This window comes from Chaetomium globosum, genomic scaffold, assembly GCF_000143365.1.
Source record: "Chaetomium globosum CBS 148.51 scaffold_1 genomic scaffold, whole genome shotgun sequence".
In the NCBI taxonomy this organism is placed as follows: domain Eukaryota; kingdom Fungi; phylum Ascomycota; class Sordariomycetes; order Sordariales; family Chaetomiaceae; genus Chaetomium; species Chaetomium globosum.
In genome coordinates, this window is record NT_165976.1 from 1,276,976 (window position 1) to 1,300,259 (window position 23,284).

General features: G+C 56.5%; 7 protein-coding genes across 7 annotated transcripts in view; 3 read left to right on the forward strand and 4 right to left on the reverse strand.

The window, feature by feature from the left end:
* Window positions 1-1,764: 1,764 nt before the first annotated feature.
* On the forward strand, window positions 1,765-4,027 carry CHGG_00420 (uncharacterized protein; the record flags this gene model as incomplete). The annotated part of the gene is made up of 2 exons (XM_001219640.1): window positions 1,765-1,789; window positions 2,232-4,027. 2 exons carry the CDS (start codon window positions 1,765-1,767, stop codon window positions 4,025-4,027), a joined length of 1,821 nt encoding a protein of 606 aa, XP_001219641.1.
* A 2,180-nt stretch (window positions 4,028-6,207) lies between these two features.
* CHGG_00421 (uncharacterized protein) lies at window positions 6,208-7,356 on the forward strand (the record flags this gene model as incomplete). The annotated part of the gene is made up of 3 exons (XM_001219641.1): window positions 6,208-6,586; window positions 6,638-7,076; window positions 7,143-7,356. 3 exons carry the CDS (start codon window positions 6,208-6,210, stop codon window positions 7,354-7,356), a joined length of 1,032 nt encoding a protein of 343 aa, XP_001219642.1.
* Window positions 7,357-8,492: 1,136 nt separating this feature from the next.
* On the reverse strand, window positions 8,493-12,971 carry CHGG_00422 (uncharacterized protein; the record flags this gene model as incomplete). Its single annotated transcript, XM_001219642.1, has 3 exons — window positions 8,493-8,940; window positions 9,006-9,326; window positions 9,376-12,971. The coding sequence occupies 3 exons, from the start codon at window positions 12,969-12,971 to the stop codon at window positions 8,493-8,495; spliced, it is 4,365 nt and encodes a 1,454-aa protein (XP_001219643.1).
* Window positions 12,972-13,708: 737 nt separating this feature from the next.
* CHGG_00423 (uncharacterized protein) lies at window positions 13,709-14,821 on the forward strand (the record flags this gene model as incomplete). The annotated part of the gene is made up of 1 exon (XM_001219643.1): window positions 13,709-14,821. One exon carries the CDS (start codon window positions 13,709-13,711, stop codon window positions 14,819-14,821), a length of 1,113 nt encoding a protein of 370 aa, XP_001219644.1.
* Window positions 14,822-15,267: 446 nt separating this feature from the next.
* On the reverse strand, window positions 15,268-19,274 carry CHGG_00424 (uncharacterized protein; the record flags this gene model as incomplete). The annotated part of the gene is made up of 8 exons (XM_001219644.1): window positions 15,268-15,655; window positions 15,771-15,930; window positions 15,985-16,027; window positions 16,293-17,191; window positions 17,248-17,905; window positions 17,967-18,134; window positions 18,201-18,363; window positions 19,054-19,274. The coding sequence occupies 8 exons, from the start codon at window positions 19,272-19,274 to the stop codon at window positions 15,268-15,270; spliced, it is 2,700 nt and encodes an 899-aa protein (XP_001219645.1).
* A 1,392-nt stretch (window positions 19,275-20,666) lies between these two features.
* Window positions 20,667-20,943, reverse strand: CHGG_00425 (uncharacterized protein; the record flags this gene model as incomplete). Its single annotated transcript, XM_001219645.1, has 2 exons — window positions 20,667-20,795; window positions 20,881-20,943. The coding sequence occupies 2 exons, from the start codon at window positions 20,941-20,943 to the stop codon at window positions 20,667-20,669; spliced, it is 192 nt and encodes a 63-aa protein (XP_001219646.1).
* A 1,872-nt stretch (window positions 20,944-22,815) lies between these two features.
* CHGG_00426 (uncharacterized protein) overlaps window positions 22,816-23,284 on the reverse strand; it is a gene marked incomplete at both ends in the record, with an annotated part of 1,915 nt that continues 1,446 nt past the window's right edge. Inside the window, one exon of the mRNA XM_001219646.1 lies at window positions 22,816-23,221. Coding sequence (XP_001219647.1) covers window positions 22,816-23,221 — 406 coding nt within the window. The remainder of the gene's footprint in view (window positions 23,222-23,284) is intronic.

Genomic DNA, 23,284 nt, shown 5'->3' on the forward strand with positions numbered 1-23,284 from the left:
AGGTTCAGTAGAAGCGAAGAAGGCCACTAGGGCCGTGTAATCATTGAGAAATCATCAAGATCTCTTGAAGAAGGAAAGAATAGAGGACTTCTCTCGAAGGAGACAAACAACGACCCAGCCCGGATCGGAACGAGAAACGTGGTAGTGGTAGACTAGCTACCCAACAAGAGGGGAAAAGGGACGAGGAGGAGAGTAGGAGATCCGGGATTAGAAACGTAACAGATGAGAGATGGGCACGCTGTCGCAAGGTGGCTTGGCGGTAACCATGCGCACAGATAGTTGCGTTCTCAGGATCAAGTGAGGCCATGATGGCACCTTGAACCGTTGAGTGCGACTCCGGTGCTTCGAGTCCTCGGCGGTGGCATGGCCGAACTGGGCGGACTCTGACGTGCGAGGACAGCATGGACGCTCGAAGTCGTTTGATGGGCCAAAGCAGGGGTCGGCAAGGACCATTATTGGTTAGGACTTCGAAAAAGGCGTGCCATCCGAGCCGATTACCACAGATATTCCCATCTGGACGGTTGCGGCTCTTCGTCAGGGGCTCCTGCAAGTCCTCGTGCGTGATGGGTTGATCCCTGTCCTGCGACGCTTCTGATGCAGAACAGGTGCGGGGGGGTTTTTATCCCTGATGGTTCCCGCAGTCACCCAAGACCGCATCCACCAAGCAATGATCTAGAATAGCTCGGCAACCCTGGGCGGAAATAGAGTCAAAGCTGTGCGCCTCATTGGGTTGTTTTTTGTCCACGAGATGAACTCTCGAGCGAATAAATATTTGAGGCGGTTGATATCATCCCATTAAAAGGTTATGTCATGTGATAGTGAGTGGGATTGGCCGTTGAGGCATTTGCTCCAGTTTATCGGTTCGGGGGGAAGTGGGGATAGATGATTCCACGTTTGAGCGATCGCCTGAAACAAGGCGCTGTCGGCTATAAAAAACGGTCCCAACATGATGCAGAAATACCTAGTTGACATTTGATCGAGGTTGAAAGTTCGTTGGGTTGGTTATTTTTGTTTCTCCCTACAAGGTTGCTGCCTGGCTGCCTGGGTGCTTGATTAAGTTCAGATAAAAGGAAACACAAAGCCTTGGGTCTGTTTGGCTTGCTCCTCCGGAAGCTGGACGAGTAGTTTGGCAACTCGCAGCTGTCGCCAATAGTGGGCCTAGAAGACAGAAGAGGGATGGAGTGTGTTCGTATTGGATGAATCTCCCCTACTTACTCGCACACATCAGGTAGCCTACAAGTAGGTACCTTACGTTGGTTCCCTTGTGATCCCCAGAGCACGAATTGCCAACAGTTAAATTTGCACACACCCGGGACCTCGGCCGGGTGCCGAACCACCTCCGGACCGGGCTTCAGGGGTCAACATGGAAGTGCACGGCCCAACCGTAACATCCATGCATGCAATGCCAGCGAACGTTGCCTGCCCCGCTCCGCTCGCAATCCGCTCGCGTGGTTCTTCCTGCTTCACGGCGACCGGTATACCCTCGTCGACGACATTAATTGTTGCTCTCTGACACGATTCTGCAGTGTTGGTCAGGCAGAAAGGCAGAGACAGACAGACCGACAGCCGTACATACACACCACAAGTTCACGGCGAAGTTCGACCCCGTGAGAACTCACCGCATATTCCGTCGTTGTCCCCGCCGTTTCAACTCCCAGTGAGCACGGCCGCTCCGGATCAAAGCATTGCACCAACGGCAACCGATTTGGGGACATTCAATACCTTCCTCTATCTCGTGGCTGTGTCTATCGGAAATCGGTCATAATGTTTGGAAATCTCTCGTTTATGAGTAAGTGGAACGTTCCTTCTTGTATCCAGCGGCAGCCCCGCGGGACTTCTCGATCATGTGGATCTAGTCCGACCCAAGTTCTGTGTTTCTCCCGCCTGCCTCAGTTTCACGGCCTCTACCACTCACGAAAAGCGTCGTACTCGTCATACTGCCCATTTTCACAAACCCCAGCCTCATTCTCCCTTTTAGTGTGCTACCTACTGCGGAATTCGGGCCCAAGACCTATCAATATCTGTATTACATTGGCTCTTGCTGGCTGGCTTCACGATGGCCCTTACCTCTGAGCAATGTGGTGCCGTTGGTCCCATTATGCGGCCTTGGATTTTGTTTTACCACGCTTCCCCTGTTGGTCATGTTTCGCCTGATCGTCCTCGGTGCCGGCAAAGCCGTGATTATCTATCCATTTTCGTCGAGTATCCGGTGTTCTAACCCGCTCGTCTAGTTCCTGCCTCAGGGCCGCCTAGGGGACCTCCCAAGGACGTCCCACCGGCGATGCCAATTAACCTACCCCAATGTTATCCACAAACCCCAGACAATGATGCTCTAGCTGGCCAAGAACAAGGCTCTAACAAGCCGAGAGAGCCACTCACCTCGGTGCTGCAAAAAATTGTCCGGCCGGCTGAGTTTAACGCCTCGCACTTTGAAGCTCTCGGGGTGCACGTGGTCCCAGAGGCTACTCCAGCCCAGCTACTCCCAGACCCTACGTTTATCCCAGACTTCGACGCCTGGCACGCCCTTTCCACTGAAGAGGTTCATGCGACCAACGAAAGCACTCGCAAACGGCTGAACACGGGCAACCTTTCGCCAGGCTGCCATACCTACCTGGAAAGAAAACGTGAGCTTTCGATTGCGAACGAGGCGGCGTACCGGACTATCCGGAGAATCCCGCCTCCCAAGGGACAGCCGCAAGCCCGCCTGGGAAACGCCTACGAATTTTATCGTCATCTGGAACTGTTTTCTGCGTTTTGGGAAGACACTTCGGTGCCACCAGCCCCGGAGAGCGAAACGGACCAGGTGGGAGATGGCAACGCCGAGAATGCGCCCGTTCCAACGGAGGGCAACAAGGCTCAGGAGAATGGTTCCGACGCCGTCAAGTTCTATCGCACCGGGACCGGCCATCAGATGCCGGTCGACTACCGCCAGAGCATGATCACGGCCTTCCTAAAACTGGTAGCGTACGACTTCACCTGCAATGTGTCGGCACCCCGTACCGAACCACGACTTCACATCACGTCAAAATCTTCCACCGGCTCGCCACGTAGCTCTTACTTCTCTTCTGGGTGCACCTTCATTTTCCGGACCCCAACCACTCGCGAAGCCGCCCGTGCAGGCATCACTGAAGGCCCGGTGGCGGCCGTGAGCGCTAGGCACACGACCTCTTTCCTACCAACGGATCCGGTTTCAGAGACAGACAAGGACTCGGTCCTTGACCTTGCCCGGGAAGTCGTCGCCGCTCTGATCACAGCCCAGCACCGCGCTCGCGAAGGCCGCACCGAGAAGCCCATTGGTGAGAACGCCTGGTGGTGTACCAAACCGCGCTGGGGCGGCGGCCCCGGCGGGCCCATCGGGCGCGAAGTGGAGATGCTCTCTGGAGCAGACCAGACCATCGGCGACAAAGACGCCCCGCCGTCGGAAAGTACGCCGCCGCCCTCCTCTTCCTCTCAAGGAAGCGATGCGACCACCCTCCCTCAGCGGCCTTCCCACCGCCCCGTTGGCGGGAGTATTCCCTTCCCTACGGGAAGTAACACCATCTCGGCCCTCGGCGGCGGCAGCAGCAGCAGCAGCAGTGGATCCTCAAAGGGGGCCAAGCGCCTCAAAAAATCAGGAAACCACCCAATGTACGACAACTACCGCATGGTGCGTCAGCCAAAGTCAACATGGGACAAGAAGACGCGGTACGAAGCTATCGGGCGGGCGCGGGGCGTCGACTACGACGACGTATTTGTTGTCAGCACGGTACTGCACCACGTTAGCATCGTGAGGATGCGCGTGCCGGATCGGCTGCTGGCGGTTCTGTCCGGAGAGGCCGAGGACAGCGGGGACAGGCGGAGCTGGGGCAGGCTTGAGGTGTGGCGGAGCCCGTGGTACGACTTCTTTAAGGTGGACGAGCGGGTGTGCGCGATGCAGTTGGTCTGGAGCATGATGGCGTGGATGATGCGGGAGCAGGTCAAGGATAGCGAGGGAGCATTACCAGAGAAGGAACATAGCCAAGGAGATGTGAAGATGACGGGGGCGTAATCCCCTCTGTTGCTGCTGACGGGACCATCTGGCTTGGGTGGGTTGCTCGCGGCTTGCTGACTCGGGGAAGTTGCTTGCTCGGGGGCCTCCCAGGTGCCCGGCTACCCTTAGTTACCGCACGCGAAGGTTCAGCTAGCACAGCTCACTTCCGTGGTGGTAATGAGGGACCATGAGAATAATCGATGCGACGGTTTGAAAAAACAACAGAAAAACAAGACTTGATCAATATACTGGCTGAAGCTCATCTTCAACCTTGCATCTTTTAAAACTCATGACTGGCTGATGGTACGATTCAGCAGCCCCGCTTCAAAAATCCCAAAGTCGTTAACCAATGGACAGGTGTCGCTGATTCCGGAGCTAACTGTTACCGGACTTATACAGACAGCCGTGATTCTCCGTGCCAGTGATCTTTTTGCCACAGCCGTTACCAGTCGGCGGCTGTGAACAAGGCTATGTCGATTGTGTTGTTTTGGAAGTACAAAGTACTCGGACCCGTTTATTGTTATTTGACGAGCCCTGGGTGGTTTGTGATGTCATCATCATTACAACCCGGGGAACAAACAACTGGACTCGGAAGAAAATGCCGAACCTCGGCTGCCAAGTTAACTATCTATGTACACTAAGTGAATTGGGGACGTTTCCGACGACAGAGCCACTTGAGAGCTTGTCAGCGCGCGACGTTTCAAGGCCAGCTCTGAGGTCGCTGTTTCGATAGTCGCGGCCGGTCAAACGGCGGCCGTGTTCGGCAACCTCGCCCCCAAGCAATTAGGCATTGGGGTCCGAGGTTGGAAAGGAAGGTAGTAGTAGCGTAGTAGTTCGTGCATGCTCAAGTGGCCAAATTCACGGGAGGGAAGCTGAGAATCTCAGCTGGATAGCCGCAAGTAACCTCATGTGAGCGCAGAACTCAACGAGATTAATATTGAGAGCATCTTGGTCAGGTGTCTTGGCGACGGGAAGAGCTGAAAAAACGGGACGATCGTGGTTTCTTGTTTCAGTTCGGGATCCGCAGGCCACATGGCTTGGCGCCCCTCCTCCCCACTGCTCCATGTCCAATCGTGATGGGCTGTGCTGGCAACCCCACCCCGACCCAGCGCCCGACAAGCTGCCCGCGATTTGCACCCCAAAGCCTGCAGCAACCCAGCTTCCAGCCCAGGCTCACGGCCTCACTCTCACCGAGCTGAAGATCTCTCGCCCGAGAACCGGGACCCCCTGCAGGTGCGTGAAACTGACTGACACCCTCTTCCCGGGCCTTCGGAAAACCCATTTTTGATCGGGACGCGCCCACGCATGCCCTTGTCGGCTCTTGACCGCCCCGTCGGGTTCCCGTCCGCTTTTTCTGCCATGTCTCAGTGTCCTGCCTCCTCCTGCAAGCCATCATCGACTGTTTATTTTTTTTACCTTCCTTGCATCTTGTGCTCTGCTCATCGGAACGGTCCGATAGATTTCCACTGTCTGAATCCAGCAGGCAAACGCCAATCTCGAATTCCGATCCCGATCCTGCCCTCCCGCCTAGCTCCACCCCCGATCTACGCCGCCGCCGCACGAGCTCCCATCACTCAACACCCTTTATAAACCCCGGCAACCCCGGCCCCGTCCGCGTTATCATTATTTACTTTTCCTGTGCCGCCCCCCCACTCCCGCCGCTCGACGCCACCGCTTGTCCAGTCCACGAGGCCACACCCGGCCGCTCGTCCGACCGACCGGCCTTCCCTCCCTGTTCCGAGACCGATCCTGCTGCCGACTATCCGTCTGGATATGTCTGGATTTCCTGGTGCGGGCTACAACGCCGGTGGATACGCCCCGCCGCCACAGCAACAATACGCCGGTTACTATCCGTATGTTCAGCCAGCACCGCGCGGCATATATACGTAAAAAAAAGATATATTTCGGGATTATAAGCTGATGTTTGCTGGTAAAGATCCCCAAACTATGGCTACCCACAGCCCGCTCCACCTCCCCAAGGGCCCGGATATGGCTACCAACAACCCGGCCCGGCCTACGGCGGGTACCAGCAGGTTCGTCTGACCCCAACTTCAAAAGTGAAACGCCGCAGACTAAATCCCCTACTAGCCACCGGCCCAGGGATATCATCCCCCGCCGCCGGCCCCTAATAACTTCGGGAGACCGAGTGAGCATGATCTTTCCTTGTCTGAACACCGTAGATGCTAACGACCACAGATATGCCAACGGTAAACTCGAACTCGTACGTCCACGGGAACCACAGCGCCCCGCCGCCGCCGCCGACGACTCAACAACACTATGGATACCAACAGCAGTTTGCGTTTCAATACTCGCAGTGTACGGGGCGCCGGAAAGCTCTGTTGATCGGTATCAACTACTTCAACCAGCGCGGCCAGCTCCGAGGGTGTATCAACGATGTGAGGAACATGTCGGCCTACCTCGTCGAGAACTTCGGCTACAAACGCGAGGACATGGTCATCCTCACCGACGACCAACAAAATCCCATGAGCCAGCCAACGAAGCAGAATATCCTGAGGGCCATGCACTGGCTCGTCAAGGATGCCCGGCCAAACGATTCGCTCTTTTTCCACTATTCCGGTAAGCGCCACAAGTTGATTCGGCGAAGCCCAGGCTCTAACTCGATTTTAGGTCACGGTGGGCAGACAAAAGACCTCGATGGCGACGAGGAGGACGGGTATGACGAAGTCATCTATCCCGTCGACTTCCGACAGTACGGGCACATCACCGACGATGAGATGCACCGCATCATGGTGCGGCCCCTCCAGGCGGGCGTGCGCCTCACAGCCATTTTCGACTCGTGTCATTCCGGCACAGCGCTCGACTTGCCCTACATCTACTCCACCCAGGGCATCCTTAAGGAGCCCAACCTTGCCAAGGAGGCCGGTCAGGGTCTACTCAGCGCCGTGTCCGCATACAGCCGCGGCGATCTTGGTGGCGTCGCCAACAACATCATGGGCTTCTTCAAGAAAGCGAGCAACAGCGAAGATGCCTATGCCAGGTCGATGGCTGTCAAGACTTCGCCCGCGGACGTGGTTATGTTCTCGGGGAGCAAAGACGACCAGACCTCGTTCGTACCCCCCTCTCCTCCTACCCACCACTCAGTTCTCTGCTAACGAGCCCCCCCCTTCCACAGAGCCGACGCGACCATCGCCTCCCAGGCCACCGGCGCCATGTCATGGGCCTTCATCACGGCCCTCAAGAAGAACCCGCAGCAGAGCTACGTGCAGCTGCTCAACAGCATCCGCGACGAGCTGCAGACGCGCTACACGCAAAAGCCCCAGCTCTCGTGCAGCCATCCCCTCGGTAGGTTTCTTCCCGCCTTGCATCCCACTGCATCTCTGTCCTGAGAGTACGTGGCTGACGCGGTTGGTGTCATGGATGGCTTTCATGGGCAAGCAGACACCAATGTCTTGTTTGTGATGTGATGTTGTAGGAACATACAATATATATGGGGATCCGATCATTATCGTTACCGTTACCGTTACCCGTCTGCTTCCGCTTTGCATTGACTCGGGAGTACGTTTCGATATTTGGGGAGGGGGAGAGGGGGGGGGTTGATTTCTTCTCCGGGTGGGCGAGGGATTGGTTTGGATGGGGTTGGATAGGGCTGGCTAGGACTGGGGGTATGAAATGGGATGATTATTACGGGTTCTGTCTTCGAGGTCGCCAGGTCACTCGCTTGTGCATTATGGGTCGGCGGGTGTGGGTGTGGGTAGGCAGTGTCTTGAAGTTCCTACGAAGTTATGGGTTCAAGTTTTTAATCGGTTTCAGCATGCTCGGGCGCCCCTCTTGGGGGGTATTGTGCTGGGCAGAAGGACGGGCTATGCGATGAGCTGGACGACGGTGAAAATGCATACGCTGGTTTTATCTTTTGTTTATTTCGTCAGTGCCTTTGTATCCCTGAGTTTCCCGGAGTGGTTGCACGCTTGGGTTGGGATAACTAAGATTGCTTCGATATCAATGCTCGCTCGGGCCCTCGACTCCCAAGTTAACAGTCTCTTTACTTATGCCAAGATCACACCAACCCCTGAATCCTCGGGCGGAAAGTAAGGGTAAATAAAGCAAATGAATTCAACAACTTTGATATCAATGACTGTGCTTCTGATGCTGCATGCAGACGGCCTTACCCCCGCCCTTTACCAACCTGGTTATGCCCAAGGTATCTCCATCTACCGCGCAACCCAACCGACCGTACCGAACTCCAACCCAGAATAGATAAAAAAGGATGCATACATCGTGACCCCATGCAAGACAGACAGCCAACATGCTCTGACCCCAACGCCAATTGCTGCCCGACACAAGCTTATCAGCCGTACTATGCCCTCTCTTTCCAACGGTACCCAAACAAAACAGAAACAAAACCACCTAGCCGTTCATCCAGAGTTCGAAAAGAAAGCACCACCAAGCCCCCACCATACGCCACCAGGTCGACGGGTAACGTAAACAGACAAATAAACAAACAAACACACCAACGACCGAGAAATCAGCACTCCATCCCGCCCCCTACCCTCCTCAGCGAAGCCAAAGCGGAAGCCGAAGAGGGCGACCCCGTCTTGCGCGCAACCTCGGCGCGCCACACTTCCCGCATGGCGCGGATCCGCTCCTCGCGCTGCATGCCGTCGTAGCAGTCGGCCAGCTTCTGGCGCATCTTGTCGTTCTTGGCCCAGGCGCGCGCGCCGACCTGCATGCGGACGACCCCCCGTACCGCGTTGAGGGCAAGGCGCAAGTTCGAGCGCGGGGTCCGCCTCTTCTTCGGCGGCTCGTTTTGCTGAGTAGGCTGCGATTGCGGTTGTTTTGTTTGTGGAGCTGGTTGGATTTGTTTTTGGCGGACGAGGGGGTAGTGGTCGCGCCCCGCGGAGGAGCCAGTTCGGGCTGAGGGCGGCTTGATCTCGGCGCGGATGCGGTTGATGATTGCGAGGTCGGCTTTGTTACTGTGAGAAACAGGATGGTTAGCAAACCGGGAGCGGTGGTAAGGGTTAGAATAAGAAGAACATACCAGGCATCGCGGACCTGGACTTGCATCAACAGGTATTGTTTCGCATAGGCCGCGTCGCTGCGCAGCTTGGCCTCACGATCCCAGCATGCCTTGAGCCATTCCATCTGCATCACCATACCGCGGATCTCCTTCTCGTGTCGTTTCTCGGCGGCTTCGGCAGCCCGAATGATAGCGTCAGTGTCCACGCCATTCTTGCCCGTTTTGGAAACTCGGACAAGAGCACGCTCCTCGTTGGCGGCGGCGGCCGCTGAAGCCGCTTCGGCAACAGCCTTGTCCTTCTCCTTCTTAAGCTTGTTGAAGTCCTTGTGCAACTTCTCAGCGCTAGCCCGGTACGCGGCCCTTTCGCTGCGAGCTCGCTCCAGTTTCTTACGGAGGGATGTCTCCACTCCCACGAGCTCCTCGAGCGCCTCCCCGGTGTTCGCGCAGCTCGCGGTCGAGTTTGTCGGCGGAGAGCTGTGACTCGCGTAGCATCTTGTGCAAGTCGCGGCGCTCCTCGAGCGGCATCTCACTAAGACTGCTGTTCATACTATTGTTCCGCTGGTCGCGCACAGCAGTGGCTAGCTCGTCCCGCTCCCGCTTGTATCTCTCGAGTTTTGCCTTGTATTTCTTCAACGTCTCCTCGTGTGCCACGGCGGACTCTTCAGCGGCCGTCTGTGCGTCCTCAAAAGCCTGCTCAAGCACGAACTTTTCGTCCTCGAGCTCATCGAGATGTTTCTGGAGCTCACGTGCCGACGCAGAGGCTTTGCGCTCGACATCGCGCAGAGACCGCTTCAAGTCATGCACAGATTGGTTGGCGGTGGAGAGTTGATGGCGCAGCTCGGATACCTCAGCCTTCTGCGCAGAACCCCCGTGGGACGACGGGGAAGTTGCAAACCGATCCAGGGCGGCCTCGTGCGCCTTGCGTTCCAGGTCCGCAATCTGCCGCTTGAGTCCCTTAATAGACTCCTTCTGAGAAGCGGCATGCTCCAGCTGATCCAGTTCCTTCTTCCTCGCGGCGGATAGCTCGCGATGGAGTTCGGAAAGCTCACTGTTCCCTTCGCCCCCTTGACCAGGGAACTGGGAGGCGGCCAGCTGCGTTTCGTAATCCTGAACGCGGCGCTCGAGCTCTCGGACAGTTCGGCGGAGGGCCGCAAGCTCGGTGCTATCCGAAGATTGCTGCACCATTCCTTGCAGATCGCGGATTTTGTCGCCAAGACGGTCCTCTTCGGCGGCGGCCTTCTCAATCTCTTTCTCCAGGGCTTCCTCAACCTCTCGCCGTCTCTCGACTAAAGCTTTGTTTTCATCCCGGAGTCGGCGAAGTTCACCCTCTAGCCTGGTCTTCGCCACGCGTAGGTCGATCCGCTCTTGGTCGTACTTGAAGGTATCCTCACCTTGCTCGTTGAGCCGGCCAATTTCTGCTTCAAGTTCATTGCGCTCGGCCTTGGTTTCTTCCAAAGAGGCGCGAATAGAGCGCAGTTCGGTCTCTAAGCTTGATGACCGGTCCTGCAACGCTCGGCGCTCTTCTGTGAGCTTGTGGACCTTCTCAGTAGCCTCGGAGAGCTGGGATCTGAGGCGAGCAACAGCCTCATTGGTCTGTTTAGCAGATTCCCGGGAGGCGGTCGACAATGCTTTGGCCGAATCTGTGGTAGCTTTGAGGGACGTGAGTTCCTGCCTCAGTCCGTCACACTCCTGCCGGGACTGGCCGAGCTCAAAACGGGCCTTCTCCGACTCCTCGTCGAGAGTGGCCTGCAAGATCTCAACCTCATCCTCGAGTGCCTCCACCTTCTCCCCCCGAGCCTCGCATTCAAGTCGGGATTGGCGGAGCTCATCTCTCACAGCGGACAACTCGCTACGGAGATCCTCCAACATGTCTTGCCTAGAGCTCAAGTCCTGCTGCAACTGGTCAATCTGGGTCTGCAGGATGGCCTCATCCTTCCTGTGCCTCTCTGCCTCACTCTGCAGGGCTTCTTGGAGCTTTGTTTCCTTGCTCGACAAGGCCCCTTCGGTGTCCCGCAGCTTGTCGATCGTACGTTGCAGACCAGCGGCACGTTCTTCGGCACGGTCCCGTTCAGCTTCCAGGTTGTGGCGCTCGGATTCCCATTTTTCGCTGTCGTTATCGTAGAGGTTATCCCTCTCGCGGCACTCTGCTTGGAGGTCGGAAATTTCGTCGTTGAGTCTCTCGATTTCGGTGCGGAACTGGTTCCGGATGTCCTGTTCTATGCCTAACGCGTGCTGGCGTTCTTGTTCCAGGCTGTCCTCGGCCTCGGCAATAGACTGCTTGAGTTTGGTCACCTCCCGTTGCAAAGAGGTAGATTCGCTGGTCAGGGCGTCGTGCCGAGTCTGGAGGAGTGCCTTCTCATCGTTTCGCATGTTGAGGTCGGCTTGTGCTTGCGCTAGTTTGGATTCTAGCGTTAAGCGGATATGCTCGGCCGAGTCGCGCTCCAGCCTGGCCTCCTTGAGCTGATGTCTAGCATCCTCCAACTCTTTCCGCCAAGATCCATGTTCCTCGTCCACCCTGGCTTCTAGAGATAGACGAATGCGTTCTGAAGAATCGCGCTCCTCACGGGCTTCTTTGAGCTTGGCCCTCATGCCGTCTATTTCCTTTTGTTGGGCCGAGCGTTCCTCCTCAAGAGATGCACAGTCCTGGCGAGCCCTATCGGCTTCAGACTGCAGACGTGCAATCTTTTCTTCGACTTGGCGAGAGAGGCCCTTGGTGACGACAGACTTGTTAGCCATCTCCTCCTGTAGCTCCTCTAGATCTGCCTCAGCACGATCTTTTTCTGAGGTTGCCTCCTGAAGCTTCTCCCTCATGTCTTCAACCTGCTGCTCAAAACGCCGCACGTTGGCTTCCAGATCCTCAATTGTGTCCCTGGCCTCGCGGAGACGGTCACCGTCCTGGGCCTTCTCCTCGAGCTCTACCATCCGTCGCTGCGTCTTTTTGAGTTGCTCCTCGGCATCGTCGACCTTTTCCCTCAGCTCGTCTATTTCGTCTTCATGTTGTGTAATGACGTCGTCTTTTCGCCGGAGGTCCGCCTCCAAGTCGCCGATCTCGTCCTGAAGCTTCTCCACCTTGTCCTGCCCATCGTCTTGGTTGTCAAGTTGCCGGTGCAGGTCGTCGATTTCAGCATCCTTCTCCTCAAGTTGTTGTCGCAGCCGTTCAAGCTCAACTCGTTGGTTCTCGTCGGCGTACTTTCGCTTAGCCTTCTCCTGCACCTCAAGAATCTGTTGTCGGTAGCTCTCGAGGTCTTTTTCGGCCGAGGTAAGATGCTTCTTGTACCTCTGGAGTTCGCGCTGCATGGTCACCTTGTCTACCTTCAACTCGGTGTTCTCCTTAAGCGCAGCCTCGCTGAACCCGGGGCCGGCTTTTCGCAGCGCTTCCTCCAGAAAGTGAATCTTGAGCTTCAAGCCAAAGTTCTCCTTTTCGATCTTGTCGATGACGTTCTCTTGTTCGCGTAATGAGAGCTGATTCCCGTCTTCCAAGGGGCCTTTGCCGTTCTCGCGCCTCCTCATCACCAGGGGGGTAGATGCGGCACTACTGCTGTCTACCTCGGGCAGTGGTGTGCCACCTATGAAGGACGATGTGTTGTGTGAGGCTCCGTACATGCTGGTCTCGCCTGCGGGCATGGGTGTCATGGATTCGTCGATCTTGGCGAGGAAGCCGGGGGTTGCTCGGCCCGGGTTTTCCTTGCCAACGCCATGGCGGCGTACGCTATTTCTAGTTGCAGATTTGAGCAGTGGTGTAAACTCGGGCCCCCCCAAACCAGCAGGAAGGTTTCGGCGGTCATTGAAGGGAGCGCGATTCCCGCGTGGGGTCTTGATGCTTGGTCGGCCGCCGTTGCGGAGCTGCTGGAGGAGATTCGCGTCTTTTGAGGGCGACTGAAAGGATAACTCTTGTGAAATGTCAAAATCGGGCTGGCGACCAAGAAATGTCGCGTCGCCCACGTTGGTGCGCGGCGTGTCAAGGCCGTCAAAGTCTGGTTGCACCATCGCAACTCAAGCTGTCGCAAGGCGAAAGAGAATAAACACGTGAGGAATGGCGTCTCAGGGCAGCAATATTTCGTCGTGGGCTTAGTCTAACAAATTGAGGGAATTGCCCTATTCATGGGTGGGTGTAGGTAAAGATTGATCGGTATCCGGTATGGATTGGTGGGGGAAGTCGCGTCCAGACGGAAAGAGCACCATTCTTAATCACCCTCGCAAGGGTTTGTTTACTTTGGCGTTATACGCCAATCACAGGCGGGTACCCTTGTTGTAGGGTCTTGGCACCACGTCAAGAACTTAAAAAGTCAATATCGAGGGTTGGGGTCGTGTGCACCAAGCCGCCCCACATACCGAAGAGTGTGGGGCATTCAGATCCAGAAAGGGTTCAACTTACACACTCCCCTGACGCTCTCTTGCCATTAAATTATGAGAGAACTACAGTGTGTCATGGTACCAAGGATTGGATCTCCTATCCCGTGTATAACTCAGAACCAAGTTTGAGCTCAAGAAAAGACACATTTTCTTTTTGCGGTCTCTACTTCCAACCGCTGGTTGCAACAAACCGTGAGTATCAACACTGGCCGCAATCCTCAACTCGCCACTCACTCGACCCGGTTATCATCAGGTGGTCATCTCAGGACGCTCGCTATCTAAAAGCCAACAATATACCACCACCTTTGAAGTTTCAATAAGACTGAGCCATCATCTATATTGGCTTATAGCGCGCACTTCAGTAGTTCAAGATGGCCCATCTGCCTCCCAACGCAGCAATCTTCTCGCCTTCAGTCGCCCGCGCGGCTGCTTCAGCCGCCAAAGACTGGTCTTATGTTGACGGCTGGCTACAACGCAAATTTCCCGGCGTTGGCCCTCCCACGTTTGAGCGCAATGCCGACACATTACGCGTTCTGCTCGCCCTCGCCGCTGCCAACGAAGCAGCCGACGAGGAACGCACCCTGGTCGCCCGTCTCGAGGCCGAGACTCTCACCCAACTCCGTGCCCGCGAGCAACCTCAAAGTCAAGCGGGGGGCGAAAGCACCAACACCGACAACAACACCCTCGACTCAGCCCGCGAAGCAATCCTCACCGCCCTCGAAACCTCGCTCCCTCGGGAAGGCCAAACCGCCCTCACCGCTCTCGCCGCCCTGGCGTTGCAGACCAACACCCCCCTCCCCACACCCGCCGCCCTCGGCACCGAACTCATCACCCTCTCCTCCACCACCGCCACCCTAGAGCAAACCACCGCCCGCATCCACACCCTCACAACCCACCTCGCGCGCGAAGCCGCTGCAACAGCCCAGCTCGCCGCCGAGCTCCGCCCCCCATCACCCCCACATCACCCCCACCCCCACGACAACGTCGTTGACGACGACGACGACGACGACGAAAACAACAACACCACCAACAACCCATCACCACACCAAGCCACCTCCCACAAGCCCCCCTTAACAGGCTACCACCCCCCCGCCGACCTCGCCCTACAGAACCTAACCCTCCAGCGCCAAATCAAAGCTCTCTCAACGCGCATCCCCGAGCTCCGCGACAAGGCCGCCGCCATCGCACGATCCACCGGCACCGGCACCACCACCACCGGAACCACGACCACCACCACGAGCATAGCCGACGTGCGGCGCGAAGAGGAGGCGTACACGGCGCTGCTGGCCGCGAAGCGGGAGCTGGACGGGCAGGTGCGGGCGTTTGCGGGGCTGCCGCCCGACGCGGAGCGGGCGCGGCAGGAGCTGGAGGGCCTGCGGGGCGAGCTGCGGCGCATGACGCTGCGGCGGGATGAGGTGTTTGAGGGGTTGGTGGAGAGGGAGACGCCGCGGAAGAGGGAGAGGGGGGCAAGTGTGAGGAAGTAGGGGGAGAAAGTAGAAGTAGAAGAGGGGGTGGGGGGGGGTTGTGATTTGTGGCTTTTTTGGTGTTAGTGGTAGTGGCGGCGACGGTGGTGGTAACTAATGGTGGGAGAGTTGCCAGCAGTAATCAGTTCCTCTGTATTCTGGCCTGGTCTGGTCTAGATAGAAGAGGTGGAAAAACTATGCGCCCTTACTACCCTAACTCCCCTCCCCCGGCTAACCATCCTGTCTGCCCGTTCCGTCTCACTTCCCGAAGGGGTATTGTTGTCGCACTCTAGTAGTACGCCGCCGATACGCGTCCGATGCTGATCGTGAGTTTCTAGAGTTAGAAAGAAATGCTGTCAGAGAGCTAGATGAAACCACAAAAACAGAGCGAATCAACGCCAAATGCTCGCATAACCACAGCAACAAGAGCAAAAGCCAAAACGACGATGAAAGCCAGACAGGGTAAACTAGGCGCGCTTGCCTCGCCCAGACACAGCCCCTCCCAGTCGTCCAAACTGCCTCCCCAGCCCCGACCTGGGCTTCGGTGTTGGCTCGGGTTTCGCAGGCTGCGTTTCCTTGACAGCAGGCACCGAATTCCTCGTCCCCCGTCCCGGTCCACCGCCACCGACATCGCCCCCCTGACCCCTTTGGTCCGTCATGCCATCCCTGATCCGCAAGTCTCCGCCGGAGGGGTCATCCAAATCTCCTCCGCCACCCATGTGATGCAGTCTGCGAGCGCGCTCCTGCACAGCGCGGAACTTCTCGAGGAGTTCGCCCCAACGGATGATTCCTTCTTCTCGGCCCTTGAGGCGGTTGGGACGGTCGAAGGTGGGGGCGTTGGGTGTTGTTGCGTTTCTGTTCGGTGTTAGTGTTAGTGGCCTATCATGCGTCGCTTGAAGACCCAAGGGCTATTGGGGAAGGGACGCTTGACGTAGATCACTAGGAAAGACGTCGAGGGTGGGCCACTCACGGTCGAGGGGCGATGTGTAGATACCCAATTGAGCTCACGCTGTTGAGCCGGTTCTTGAGAGCGGCAAAGGCCGATGATTGCGGCAGGAGCATCAAGAGGCCGTATAGACACTTGTATAAGTGCGGGTATCGCTCGGGCTCGAGTAGTTGGAGTCGCAGATCTGACGCATGTCAGCCAACAAGAGATGCACACCGAGACAGGGAAGCACTCTTACATGTGAAAACAGGCGACTCAAGGAGCTGCACAAGCTTGTCGATCTGGATCAGAATGTTGACAGTCATTTCCAATTCCGCACTAGGAAAATGTCAGTGAGCCAAGTCCAGCTACGATGGGCGAGGCAAACCAACAATATTTGCAGCAAGTTGTAAGCCTGCTCGTACGCCTGTGCCAACAAGCAAAGAGAGAAGGTGGCGACGGCATTGTAGCACCACGAACGGAACAGGGCAACGAAGAAAGTTTGCCCGTCCTACACCTAATATTTAGCTCACCGATTATGCGATCACCTAACAGCGAGAGACTGACCTTGGTCTCGAGGTTACGCAGACGTTTCCTCAACTCGGCGAGTTCCGGTGCAGTGATTAGGTTGTTGTTGAGATTCTGAACCATAATGCTGGCAAACTCGACATCTTCCTCCTTCTCGATGCAGTCGGCTAGCGTCCGGTAGATGCGTTCTGCGCTGAGGCTCGTACAGAGCTGGCGGATAATAAGGTTCCCGCGCGTCTCGAGGAGCTTCCGGTCTGTCGAGAATAGTTGGAGGAGGCTGACCATGAAATTTGTGAAGTAGTCATCTTCGCTATTTCTCGAAATCTGCGACAGCAACTGCAGGTCTTTTGTAACGACTGCCTCGGCGGGGTCTGAGAGAGTCTTGAGTAGCGCCGGGAATGTCCCGTCATTAAACGCGAGAACTTTCCTCGGCGCCTTGCGATGAAGCATAATTAGCCACGTCAATGCGGCAACCCGAGTGGCCTCGTGATCATTGAGGAATAAAAGAGTTAGCGAGTTGACCGCGGCAGCGTAATCGAGGTCCGGCTGTGGCTGAGGCACAGGAAGGCTTGGGGTTGGAGTCCGCGGCGAGGCCTTCACCTGAGCTGGCGTGGGACTCCGAACTTCAATATCCCTAGAGCCGGAGAGTGAAGCGCGAGCACTCGTGGTCCCGTCCTGCCGTTCGCCCACTGGCGGTGGAGGACCGGGTATCCGTGATAGCAGGGGCATCGCCACCTCCGCCTCGTCGGATAAAGATACGACATAATTCAGGAGCGACGTGTTCACCCTCCCTGCGGCCTGACGGATTGGTTCAACGCCGCTCGCCATGGCGGGTAGAAGGTGGGCTAGTATTTTTGGTGTGGAGGGAAGCACTTCCTCGGGACATATATCAAGAAATTCCACGATCCAACGTAATGACTCCAATAAGCCATCTTCCTCTGTAGTATGTATCAGCGGTGCCGTCTAGAGATGGCGCGAGGGATGCGTTACTTACCCAATGGTGAATCAAGGGTGGCCGTCAATATCTCCAAAATGGCCTTGTAGTTGATCTGGACATCCTGGCCGGGGACCCAGTCGTCTTCACTGTCGATATCGTCATCGTCGGCAGCCGTCTCGGAATCCAGCTCATCTCCCTCTTCGAGCTGTGGCCGTACGCTGCCGCTCTCTACCGAATCAACCCGCTTCCGCTTCCCCTCCTTTGACCTCTTACTCTCAGCGATGCCTTTCTTGATTCGGGCAATGCGCTTGATCTCGTTGAGGAACTTGTCCAAACAACCCTGAGTCGCGACATGAACGTCTCGGTTCGAGTCGCTCAAAAAGCGTAGCAGGCCGCCAAGAAAATCTGGGAGGTAAGTGACGAGCTCCAGGTCCGGGATAGAGTCGAGGAGGATGATCCAGCCAACTAGAAATGTCCTCGTGAAGGGGTTGAGGGCGTAGATGCGATCCCTGAGAAGAGGGATGAAGCGTTTCAAGGAGAATGCTCTCGGGAGCTCGACTGAATCGTCAGGTGCATCTTTATCGTCTTCTTGATAAGGGGGTGGCTGCTCCAAGGAAGAGACAAACGTGGCGGCAGATTCTGAAACGATGTCCTTGATAAGACGGTCGAGCAACTCGGCCCCATTCTTGACAGATAGCTCCGAGTCGGCGCCCAGCTGAGTCCCAGAGCGCGCTGGTGAGATTTGGAGTTGGCAAGGCTGGGGATGGGAGACTCACCTTGCAGAGGGCGTCGAAAATGTGGTTGAAGTAAATCAAAATCTCGCCCTTTGCCACTTTGGCAATGTTGTACATCGCCTCACAGGCGTAGTACCGAACACGGGCATCCTGATCCGTGATGCAGGCGAGCACCGGGGGTACAATAACTTCAAGATACCTAGCGAGCTCCTACCAGAAAATAAGCAACGGATGTGACACCCGGGAAAAGGGACTTCACGAAAGACATGGACGTACCGAGCCGAGAGCAATGGCAGCGGCAGCCAGTCCTATCAGTCCTCCGTTCCGTGCATGAGGCTGGTGGACGGCATAGGCGAAGTCGTTGCAGAGCTGGTCGAGAACCGCCTCGACCCTGGAATAGTCCTTTTGGGCGACAAGGTCGCGTATGAGCCGCTCTAGCCTAGCCCGGGGGTGCTCTAGTTAGTAAGAGAACGATCGAAAGAGGAGGGGGAATACCCACTCAAGCGCGCCAACCTTGCGCTTGTCATAAAGTTTATCGTTGAGCGCACGTTGGACGGCAGGATCCATGACTCTGATCCGTTAGGTGGAGCCCTGGGGCTTAGAACATGCTGCCAGAGATGAATATCAAAGAAGAGTCTCGATGAGGCGATAAGGCGATGATTCGATGATGCAGTACGCCGTGCTGACCGAGTTGACCGAGTGTAGGGTGGAAAGGGGGGTTACAACCGGCTTGCTTCTAGCGGCCCGATGTGGGGCTGTCAGGTAGGCACCGCCTGGTTGGGAGTCGGTGTCTCAATGGCAAGCAGACGTAGATTTTCCGGTGGTAGATAGGAGCTCGCCTACAACTACCTAGATAGACGGCGGAGGTCGGACGGTGGAAGCGCGGCTCGGGACGGTGACGGAGGTGGATGCAGGTCGAGATGCGGGTGGATAGGTCGGTAGCTCAGCTCGGAGCTTCCAGGCGCACCAGGTAACGGCCGTTGTGGGGTACAGTGAACGGCATGGTACGGTGGGGCTGTTACCTTACCATGGAAGGAAAGTGGGGGTTCTTCCTCTCTCCCTTTCAGGTATGATTTGAGCGCCGACCTTAGGTCCGGCCTCCACTTTTCACAACCAACAGATTACCTACCTCCGCCGTGCCGTCATCAAGCTCCATCGAAAGGAAGCACTCCAACAACAACAGTAAGGCCTAAACCCCCGCATCGACATCTGCCCACGTGCGTTGCAACGGCCGATGATTTTCAACCGATGCATATCTCTGCCGTGTGACTGGGAAACCCACGGCGAATACGAATCGAGGTCCGGGGAACTGCAATCTCGGCCATTCCCTTTAGGGACGACGGCGGTCATAGTCTCGTCGAGAGTACAAGGTAATCGGTACAAGTCCGTTCATGGGAAACGACGGGTGTGATCCCGCAAAACACGAACTTTGTGCATGGCCGACATCCATCGGATCGGGAACGCACTGCAAATACATGGTATGCCATTCCAGATGCCAGATCGCCATCTTGCGTCACACTGCAGCATGCTTAAAACAATCCATGTTTGTCTAAATATTAAGGTTCGGTCCTGGGGCTTATTCGTGATCCTGATCGCTACTTTGTCCCCTGGTGCACTGCCTTACGTCCGGAACTCAAGAGCAGTTTGCCAGGACCAATGGACAGAAAGGGTCTGGCGAATAATAACTAGCGGTCGGCCTACACTCCGACGAAGCTGATACAGCTACGAAGCATGCATGGGAAAACGATGCGGCTTTATTTGATCCTCGTCGGAGTTTTGCGGGTGAAATATACAAGCATTACTACCCATGCCTCGGCTTGAAGCGCCTTCTCGAGGGCTAACTAATTTAGCTAACTAGGTATCTGGGGTAAACTTTACACAGAACCCCCAACCCCTTACACAGCTAACATGTATTGCTTACCGTGCAGGACACACCGGCCTGCAAGCCTCCTTGCCTGTGACGGCTGTGATCCCTGTCCTGCTGAGCGGGAGAAACCAGCACCTCCATGGCTTGTATGCCAATCAGCGTCAGTTCCATGTTTGCCAGCATGGATGAGCCGGTACTCGTCACGATTCTCGCGAGTTTCGCCATCTGGCTCCTGCAATAAGCCCAGGCAATCTTGCTTATTGGGTTGATCCAAGGCCTCAGCCTGGCTTTTCGTTTACTGGACTGGGTCTTGTGAAAGAAACACCTGCCACGCCAGCCAGGTTCCCCAACGTTGAGGCGTGGGGGAAGTGAAGGGGGAGGGCGCCTGAGGCTTTTGATATCTGCCGTAGTGAACTTTGGAGCCCAAACGCGAGGTCCTCCTGACCATGACCGAAGCGCTCGGGAAGCTGAACAGGAGATCATGCGGCTTATTAGGCCGGCCGTGGGTGGGAAGAAGGGGGTGTGGTAGGAGAGATAGAACCGCTTGCTTAACAGTGTAAAAAACAGATCAGATAACCATTCCCCTGTTACTCCCACGCCCAACAGGCCACAGATCGGCTGTTTCCATTTTGACACTTCCATTTCGACCCGAAGTTTAATGACTGAAGTAGAAAAACAAATAACCGCAAGATCACCAATGCAGGAAAATACACATATGCTAGCCCAAAGCCCAAAGCCCACACACCAACCAACATTGATGCCCGTCACCCTTCGACTCCGTGACCCAGCGGCCCTCTTTCCTCATACCCAGCCCCACGCTCTCGCACACACCATGAAATATCTCCTTCGCCACGTGTGAGTGTCTCACTCACACCTCACTTCTTCTCCCCGCCGCTCTCACGATCGGATTTGCTGCCGACACTGCTGCTCTTGGACGAAGAGCCATGCTGGTCTTGGCCATCATTGCGCCGGGCCGCGTCTGCCGCCCGCTTGGAGAAGCCATCCTACAGGAGAGCACAGTGTGAGTCAAGAAGTCCATGGCGATGACGAGGGAGGTGTGTGCTGCGTGGTAAAAGAAAATGTGCACACCTTGTCCCCGCGAGCCCGGCGGATCCGCTCGGCTGCGGCATCGTCCATCTTGCTCTTGCCCATGTTGGGTATGAGTATTCGCGAGCTTGGATTCGTACAAAAGAGTTTGTGATAAGAGGTGCCGGTGCGTTCAATGTACGGCGGCAATGCTGATGTGCTCGGTGTGGACTTTCTTGCGTTCTGTATGGACCTGAGTGAGCAAAATGACCAAGACACGTTTGCGAGTCCGTCGAGGGTGAGGGCGACTATATACATGTCCCACAACTACCCAAAGCGTCCTCCTTCGCAGGCCGTTGCAAACGGCTATCGCGGGCATGGCCCAGTAGCAGCTTCAATACTCTCAGGAGCCCAACCGAACACCACACCATACCTTCCCGCGTCAAGGCGGACGGAGTGGGATAACGCCTTCGACAATGTTCACGGGATGCGGATGCGGGAGACCGCCGTCGCTGCACAACACCGACCACGCACGGCTGCTAGCATCCAATTCACGAGCAGACGGGTGGAAATCCGCCCACCATCCGCCCCCCCCCCCTTCTTCTTCGACTCTGCGGACGGCCGGCCGTTCGTTCCTGAGTCCATGTGAGTGACGGTGGCATTCGATTTGTGCGCCGTCGTTCGAAGGTAGGGACAGGGATCTCGGCTGGAATTCCCGATGCAAACCCCCACTGCATGTGAGAAGTGACGACAGCCAGCCCGTCCATCGACAGTCAGTCAGCTCGTCAGGGTCTGGCTGTTGTGAAAATCGATGCTCCCACCACACGTGTACCAGCCGACGAGTGAACCAGCACACCGAGGCATGTACATAGAACACATCCTAGCCTTCTTCGCCAGCCACACGCCAACTCAGAGGACAGGGCTGCCAGCTGGGAAAAACAAGGCTGTCCATCAGCCATGCGTTTGCGTTTGTCGATCACTCGACCGACGGGGGGACCACCACGCAGAGATAGACCCGGGACGACCTCAAGGTGTCCGCGTCGAGACTTTTCCTATGACGTATCTTTTCACCTCGGTAAAAGGGGCCCCCGGCATGCTGACAAACAGCCATTAGGCGCGTCTGTAGTTGGCCGTGTTTCCGGCCCAAGGGGCGCAAACACAGAACGGCGTCGTACATACATAGCGTGCCATCAGGTCGACACATGGTGAAGCTAAGGCACTTGCGCGCATGGCCGGGCCACCATCGTCAATCCCATCATCTCGATGATGTCCGAGAATGGGGGGAAGCTGGATCGGGACACATTCATCCAGGCCCTCATCCCTCCCCACACTTTAGCCCCCATCCCCCAAGCGAAACAAACCAGTTTCACACTCACCCTTCTCCTCACCTCACTCTCTCCCCCAAACAAACAGAGAGCGAGCAAGTCGAAAACCGAGGCAACGGTTAGGGCAGCCACGGCGTTTGCAGACCTGTGGCCCCCCGGGCCACCCGTCTGTCGTACCGCATGGCACACACACACAACATGGGGGCGATGGATGATCCAGGGTCCCGGCTCCTGCAGGTTCCCGGCCAAACAGCGTCATACGGTCGAGGTGCACGCGGGTCCGGGTGCCTTACCCGTCGGCTGCGTGCGTTCAAACCAGCCCATCCTCGGGCGGATGCAAGCAAGCTTCTGGCTGGCTTGACTCAACTTCCCGCGGCGGAAACGATCGTGTCTCAAATTAAAGTGCGTAGCTCCGTTCGAACCACGCAGAAGCCCCCAACGAAGCGTAAAGCCGCGGACAGGACGGGCCAGGCCGGCTACCTAGGTGCCCAACAAAACAAGCAATTACCGCATGTACATGTAGATACATACATTACATACAAACCAAAACACAATCCAGGACCGGTCTAGGGAGTATCTCCGCTCACAACAGCATAGGTAAGCAATCCGCGTCAAATAAACACGCGCAACATCAGCCACGCGCCCTCTCCCCCCCACAACATCGCCAAGAAACCTAGTGATGGTGGTGATGCTCACGGCCCGGCTCGCTCGCCGCCATCACGCTCTGGCACTTTGCCAAAATGGCAGCCTGCCTCGCAACATCCGCCAGGCGGCCAATGACCTGCTTGTTCCCGTCGACAAAGCCATACAGGGCGTAGGGGATGCCGACGTCGTCGCAAAACTCCTGCACCAGGCGCTGGGTCTTGCGCAGGTTGTGCCGGGGGATGCGCGGGAACAGGTGGTGGATGGCCTGGAACTGCACGCCGCCGTGGAAGAAGTCGAGCCACGGCGGGCAGTCGACGTCCATGGTGGTGCGCAGCATCTTCTGCGGGAACGACTCCTCGACGCCTAGGTCTGCCGTGCTCATGGCGAAGTGTGATAGCGTGATCTGCACGTGCACCGGCGTCGTCACAAAGTGGCTGACTATGACGTACAGGATCTGGTTCCAGTTGGTGTCGATGCTCCGGTACAGGACGCCGTAC